A 6,985-nucleotide genomic window follows, 5' to 3' on the forward strand; every position below is an offset into this window, starting at 1 on the left:
TTCTGCATTTATCTGAACCTGTAGTTGTTAATATACCTATTTTGTAATACCTTCTCAGGAGGGAAGTTTAAGTAGTGAAGCCTGTGAAATACAGATGTTTACCAAGTAGTAGTCTTTCCTTAACACAAAAGCTACTTCTAACACAATGTTGTAATAGAAGCACAATCCTGCGCTTCACTTCGTGGATGGAGTAGTTTGTTTCTGTAATGAAGATGCATTCTTTATTGCTATAAAATTGGTTTCTCTTTTTCAAAAAGCACAAAATCGTGTTTTTTTTAAAAGTTCTTCTGTGTTGATGGAGTTAGACCACCTTCATTATGGAAGAAATGATACACACAACATTTATTGTGTGCTCCAGTTTAAAAATAGTATTTTCTTAAACAACAACAAAAAAACAAACAAACAAAAAATCAAACCCATTTCTTGCAAGGGTTATTTAGTGCTGTGATCAGGTTCTTAGCAGATTTTTGCCTAGTCTATATTTACAAAGTGAATGATCTGGATTTTTGTTGATAAACCATTGGAAAAAAAGTATGTAACAGCTATAATAAGACAGTAATTAAAAGTGCAATAGATGAATCATTGTTTTAGCCTTTCACTGAAATTTTTTAAAAGATTTTTTAAAATGGCTTCCCTTTACAGCCTGAAGTACTTGAACAACTGAGTGGGTTAAAGGAATTCTGGATGGATGGTAATAGACTGACACTTATTCCAGGGGTAAGTCTTTTTGCTTTGTTAATCATTTAGTATTTTCATTTACAGTGGTATTTGCATTGTCAGCAATCATCTATGTTAAAGTTGCTATGTAATTTTAATGTTATTTAAACCCAAAAAGCTAAATGCCACTTAAATGCTCAGCTAGTCCACTTGGAAATTGTCATGGATCATGAGAGCTGGGTACACAGCTCTTCTTTCACTGAAAGTTATGTACCTCTCAGCTAAAAATTATGTTCCAGTTCAGAAAAAGGGTAAAAATCCTACATCAAATTCTGGATCAAATTTAGGATTGAGTGGTCCTTCCAAAAAGTGATTCTTTTGTGTTAGATAGCAGGCACAAATTTACAGGATAAATATATTCTGAAAATGTTTATTGGGCACAGCTGTAAAGCAAGTTGTGCCTGCTCAGGTGCCAGGTATACAGGGAGCAACAACCAGGTCCTGAGAAAATGTTTGGTCGCTTAATCTGGGTTCCAGACATCTCCTAGAATTACATGGTGTCCAGGCTGACCTATTATTGCAGTACTTGTGGACCTCTGCTCATGTTCTAGTAAACTAGTATTTGAAATTTGAGAAGCAGCTGCTCTGTTTCATACTTAAAATCACTAGTAGTCTTATGACATGAAGATTTCTCTCCTGTAGTGTACTGTCTTTCCTCACTTCAACTAATTCTTCCTTTAAGAGTGGAGTGGATGTATTAAACTTTTCTACTTTACTGTAAAACTGTATTTATGAAAATGACTGCATCTTCTCTGTGAAGATTTCAGTAGGGTAGCTTGCATAAATATTTTAAGCTTATTCTTGGTTCATATGGAAAGGTGATTCAAGCTTATATTTGGCCTTTTTCTTCAGTTTACTACAATTAGGGATTAATTGTTGGTTTTGAGGTTAAGGGGGATGCAGTTTTACACAAAAGGCACAAATAAACATTAAAACACTGTGCTAGATTCATGGTAACTGATCTAGCTGTTGAATTTGCAATGACTGACTTTAGTGACCTGAAGAAACTGTGGTATGACTGTGTAGGTGGAAAAAAATATTAACTGTTCATATCTGCGCAAAATATTTCATTACGAAGCTTGGATATTTTGCATAAAAGTGTATTCCAGCACTAGAAATAGGTTTTCTCTTTTCATCTGGCATTACACTTGAGACAGTTTGTTATCAAACCTGCTGGATTTTTTGTATTGAACTTGCACTTCCTGGAACACATTATTTTCTCTTGCTTGTAGTTCATAGGCACTTTGAAACAACTGACCTACTTGGATGTTTCTAAAAACAACATTGAAGTAGTTGAAGAAGGTATTTCAGGTTGTGAAAGCCTGCAAGACCTACTGTTATCCAGTAATTCTCTTCAGCAACTGCCAGAGTCTATTGGTTTGTATTTTCAGTTATTTCGTGTTCTTAGTACCTTATAGCTCAGACACAGAACACTTGAAAATAAATTAATGGCATTTTAAGGCATCATTTCAGTTATTAAAAGTATTAGTTTTAGATAAAACTGCAATATGTAGCTGAATAATAAAATATTTATTAATTTTGGAGCATTTGTGACTTTCTCATCCATTTACAAAGTAATGTATAAACTGGTGACTGTAATGGAGTAAAAAAATATTTTTAATCTCCCCCCAGGTAATAAAGATATGATTGCTTACCCATAGTTTTTTGGTTTTTTTGTTTTTTTGGTTTTTTTGTTTTTTTTCCCCCTGGGTTTAAAATTAAAACTAAGCTTAATGAGCTCAAATGTCCTTTCTGATTGACTTCTTGATTTTGTTACAGGGTCTCTAAAGAAGATAACAACACTTAAAATTGATGAAAACCAGTTAATTTATTTGCCAGACTCCATAGGAGGGTAGGTATTTCATCTGAATAAAAAGTTAAATTGTCTTTCTCCACATTTTTCTGTAACATTGGCTCCTCTGTTTAATATTTTTACGCCTGCTTGATTTCATTTCCTTGTGTTAATGTCTTAGTAAAATTGAAAGCAAGTGCTTTTATATCTTCAAGTTTGCCGCATATATATTCTCTATGTATTATTTAATGTCAAAAGACCTATCTTTGTCACTTATTAATGCAGCCACCAATCCATGAAAGAATAATTGAATGTGAAAGAAAACAATATATTTAAAAAGGAAGTGAGCTGCCTGGAATTTGTTTTTGACGGTAACATAGATGTGACTATAGTAAATATTGAAAATGATTGACCACTATCAAAAAGCTTGTAAAAATTAAGTCTAAACACACAATTTATCTTTTTTCATAGTATAAGGAGGCTTTTCACCTGTTCATCATCATGACTTTTTAATGTATAATTTGATGTTCAGCAATTTAATTTAAAACTCACCAGTGATGGCAAAACAATTGGTTCAAAATTAAGGGCTATACAAATTAAGGGTATTTGTTCCAATTTATTTTTCTCCTATTGTGATTAATGTAGGTTATCTTTTGTCATCAGAATTTACAAAATACCTCTTCACTGTCAGATTTTAGGTTCACTATCTGACTGTAGAAATTATTCTCCTTTTCAGAAACCGTGCTCTGTCCCAGTCTGAGTGTTTTCCATTCTGTGCAGTAGCATATTTTCATGTAGTCCACAAACATTTAATGACCCATGCGTTTTCACTGAATACTCTCTCATGAGGACAGTGTAAAGGAGTTACAAAAAAAACCTCCAAAAAACTTCACAAACAACCAAACCACATTTTAGGCAATTAGTAAAGGATTTTCCTTGGATTTGAACTCTCTTGGGTTTCAGAGTTGGATTTTTAATTAAATTTGAGATTTGTAATTAATAGTGGTGTTAATTAAAAGACTAAATTAATGTTGAATTAATTAACCTGTGTAGAGGAGTAATTTTTTTCTTTTTTTTCTTTTTCTTTTTTTTTCAGGTTAGTATCAGTAGAAGAACTGGACTGTAGTTTCAATGAGATTGAAACATTGCCTTCATCTGTTGGGCAGCTCTCCAGTATAAGGACATTTGCTGCAGATCATAACTTTTTAACACAGCTGCCATCAGAGGTATGTATTTAATTAAAAACTGCACAGTTAATTTTTAAATTAATTTTAAAATATATAGTCTGTACAGCTTTTGGATAAGAAGTTAATAATTCTTGAGTAGATTTTCTTTTGTGTATGTTTTTGAAGAAGGATCTATACAAATGTAAAAGATATCAAGTAAGGAAATTTGGAATTTTGTCAAGCAAGAAGTAGAAATATGTTGCTAGTGTATAAAAGCTAAAAGAAGGTCTAACAAGTAAGACTAAATTTAATTATACTTTACAGGGAAAAACAGCAAAATCTGTGATGTAGTTAAAAACCTGCTTATTTAGAATTTTGAAGATGAATTAATACCTTGTTGTTTTTTTTTCAGATTGGAAACTGGAAGCATGTAACGGTGTTGTTTCTGCATTCTAATAAGCTGGAATTTCTTCCTGAAGAAATGGGGGATATGCAGAAATTAAAAGTCATCAATCTGAGTGACAATAGGTTTGTGAATGTGTTTATTCAAGTAGGAGTTACAGAATCTGCAATAATGGTGTAGAGGTTATGTTATGTTTTCCTTATCTCACAGATGGCTTAGAAGCTGACTGAAATTCATGTATTTAATGTATTACTGTTGTGTTCTGGATCTTTCAGTTCCACTGTCTTTATTTTAATGACTTGGCACATGCATTGAAGCACCACTTCAATACATTGATTATTTCTAGCATGTATTTTTCTGAGGAAGTAGTTTCGTTATTTTTATAAAACTTTCAATTCTTACTTAAAAGTTAATAGCCTCCCCTTCTGCATATAGAGGACACAAAACAGTATCACACTATAGCATAAAACTCTTCAGAGTGCTAGGGAAGGAGGGAGTTGTGTTTTATTACAGCTGGTGATTTAAAACAAGGGGAAAAAAAATATCTATTTTAGAAATTGCCAGTTCATAGAATGGAAATGTATTGGAAGATGTAAGTCTAACTGAAGTGTCCCTCCTGTTCTGCCAGTTCAGCTTCTCTATCCTCATAGAATTGTAGAATAATTTGTGCTGGAGGAGGTCTTAAAGATCATCTAGATCAATGGGCAGGGACAACTCCCACTAGACCATCTGTAGCTTGATTTATCCATTTATTTAATGCCAAAGCCAAAGTGTATACCCCTTTCCCCACATGTACCTTGTGGAAAAAAAAAAGACAAAACCCCACAATTTTCAGCTGTGCGTGTGTATTGAAAACTAAAATCCTGAGGTTTCAAATTAATTCAGGTTAATTGTCTTCAGAATAGTATGTGAATCACTGAACTGAGTTAAATTTGTTGCATTGTTACTATTTTTTTAAAAACTGCATGCTGAATGGGGCAGAAATGCATTTATTTGTTTGCTTGTTTGTTTGGTTTTAATTCCAGTATAGCTTTGAATCTAAATTAAATGTTGTTGCCTTTAAACAGTCCCTTTTAAACATTTTTATAGACTAATGTAAGATTGTTTCTTAACAGACTGAATGGTATTGAGAAGTGTACTTATATAAATTCTTGTTGTAATTTACAGATTGAAGAACTTGCCATTTACCTTTACAAAACTGCAACAGCTCACTGCTATGTGGCTATCAGACAATCAGGTAAACTTTTTAGAAATTAAAAATAGGTTATTGTTGACTTTATTCCTAATGGAATTGCCAAGTGCAGAGCCATCTGTTAAGTTATGAGACCTGGTACTGTGTGTGTACAGCAATACTTCCTTGATATTACAATGTTGATTCTCCTGAAATAAACAACACTGAGCCTACCTGTCTTTGGAGACTTTCATACTTCTAGCAAAGTTATGTGCTGTTAGGAAATACAGTTTAACAGATGTTGGGTTCTTTGGGTTTTGTTTTTCTTTTTCAGGTTTGTTTGCATAGGAGAGTTAGTGCTTGATAAGCAAGTACTAGACAGTGTAGCAGACTGTTTATTCCACAGCTATACCATTGGGGAAACCTAGCATGCCTTTTTTTTGTGTGCTAGGTTTCTTGCCACACCCATTAACTCTCTAATTCTCTGAGTTTCAAGCTATTAAGCAGTAACTTGTGTGTTTGTGGCTTATATTTTTTGCTGTGTATTGAAGCCTTCTGTGCTATGCCGATTTCCTAAACTGCATTAAGGTGTACAGGGCTGTTAGAAATCCACTAGCCTTAGGTGTAGTGTAATGGAAGCACTTCTACTGATACAGTAATTTCAAGAACCCTCTACACTTTTCTTTTTGTGGGTGGGGTTTATTCAATCTGATGCCAGTATGAAGAGCACCTTTAAATGGCCAAATACATCTGTGTATTCAAGATTAGCCTGCTTTGTGATAGTAGCAAGTCCTATCAAGAAACTGGGTTGTGTTTTGAGAATTCAGTGTTTGCTTATCTCTCAAAGCTGTTAGTGTATTTCAGTTCTCATTCAAAGCTAGTCTTCAAGACAGAGTTGCTAATCACTTCATTTTGAGAAAGTTATTCAGCAAAGAAATGGTCTAATACAAAGCAATGTAGTCTTCCTAGAATTGAGACAGACATGCTCTGGGCTGTGTAAATCATATTTACCTTTTTATGTATATTCTTATACCCTTCTTTTGTTTGCTTTTTAGTCTAAACCACTTATCCCTCTTCAAAAAGAAACTGACCCCGACACACAGAAAACAGTGCTTACTAATTACATGTTCCCCCAGCAACCAAGGACCGAGGATGGTAAGAAACACTGTCAGAATGCTCACTTCTGAAAATAGTAATGAGAAGACTGTCCAGCTAATATGATTTTCATTAAGTAATACTTAAAGAGGAAACTTGTAAGTGATGAAGAGTTACAGCTGAAAAAGGAGAACAGCAACTTAATGTGATCTGTATATTGCTAAATTCTATGTAAAAGTGTTTCAGTGAGCAAGGTGAGAAATGGACTAGTGGGATTCCATTCTGTGATGCTGGCAATTCTCAGTGTGACATCCTATTTCATTCTTGCCAGACCTTGATGGTTTGCAGTGGAATTCTCCCTACGTGGTGTCTGCTTCTGTTTTAACAGAATGTTAGACAAAATGTTTCCTCCATACTGAGTACATATTTTTGGAAAAGTACATAGCATTCTGGTTTTTATTTTAAAAGAAAAAAAAAATTGGTCCAGAAAAAAGTATTTTGCTCACATCTAGTTTGAACTGGCTTTATAAAACGTTAGGCCCAAAATATTAAGACTTTGCCAGACAGTTATTTCTGCACACCTGTGAAAAAGTTAGGAAAATAAGTAACATCCCACAAATATCACCATCAGGAGTTAGGGA

General features: G+C 33.7%; 1 protein-coding gene across 6 annotated transcripts in view; it reads left to right on the forward strand.

Annotated features, from left to right (window-relative positions):
* Nucleotides 1–6,985, forward strand: part of ERBB2IP (erbb2 interacting protein) — a 67,027-nt gene that overhangs the window by 33,386 nt on the left and 26,656 nt on the right. For all 6 annotated transcript variants that reach the window (XM_010005372.1, XM_010005371.1, XM_010005373.1 and 3 more), the window contains exons 7-13: nt 643–717; nt 1,950–2,094; nt 2,497–2,569; nt 3,606–3,735; nt 4,088–4,203; nt 5,246–5,315; nt 6,305–6,404. In XM_010005372.1, the coding sequence (XP_010003674.1) occupies nt 643–717; nt 1,950–2,094; nt 2,497–2,569; nt 3,606–3,735; nt 4,088–4,203; nt 5,246–5,315; nt 6,305–6,404 (709 nt within the window). The remainder of the gene's footprint in view (nt 1–642; nt 718–1,949; nt 2,095–2,496; nt 2,570–3,605; nt 3,736–4,087; nt 4,204–5,245; nt 5,316–6,304; nt 6,405–6,985) is intronic.

Source organism: Chaetura pelagica, unplaced genomic scaffold, assembly GCF_000747805.2.
Source record: "Chaetura pelagica isolate M959 unplaced genomic scaffold, ChaPel_1.0 scaffold37, whole genome shotgun sequence".
In the NCBI taxonomy this organism is placed as follows: Eukaryota; Metazoa; Chordata; class Aves; order Apodiformes; family Apodidae; genus Chaetura; species Chaetura pelagica.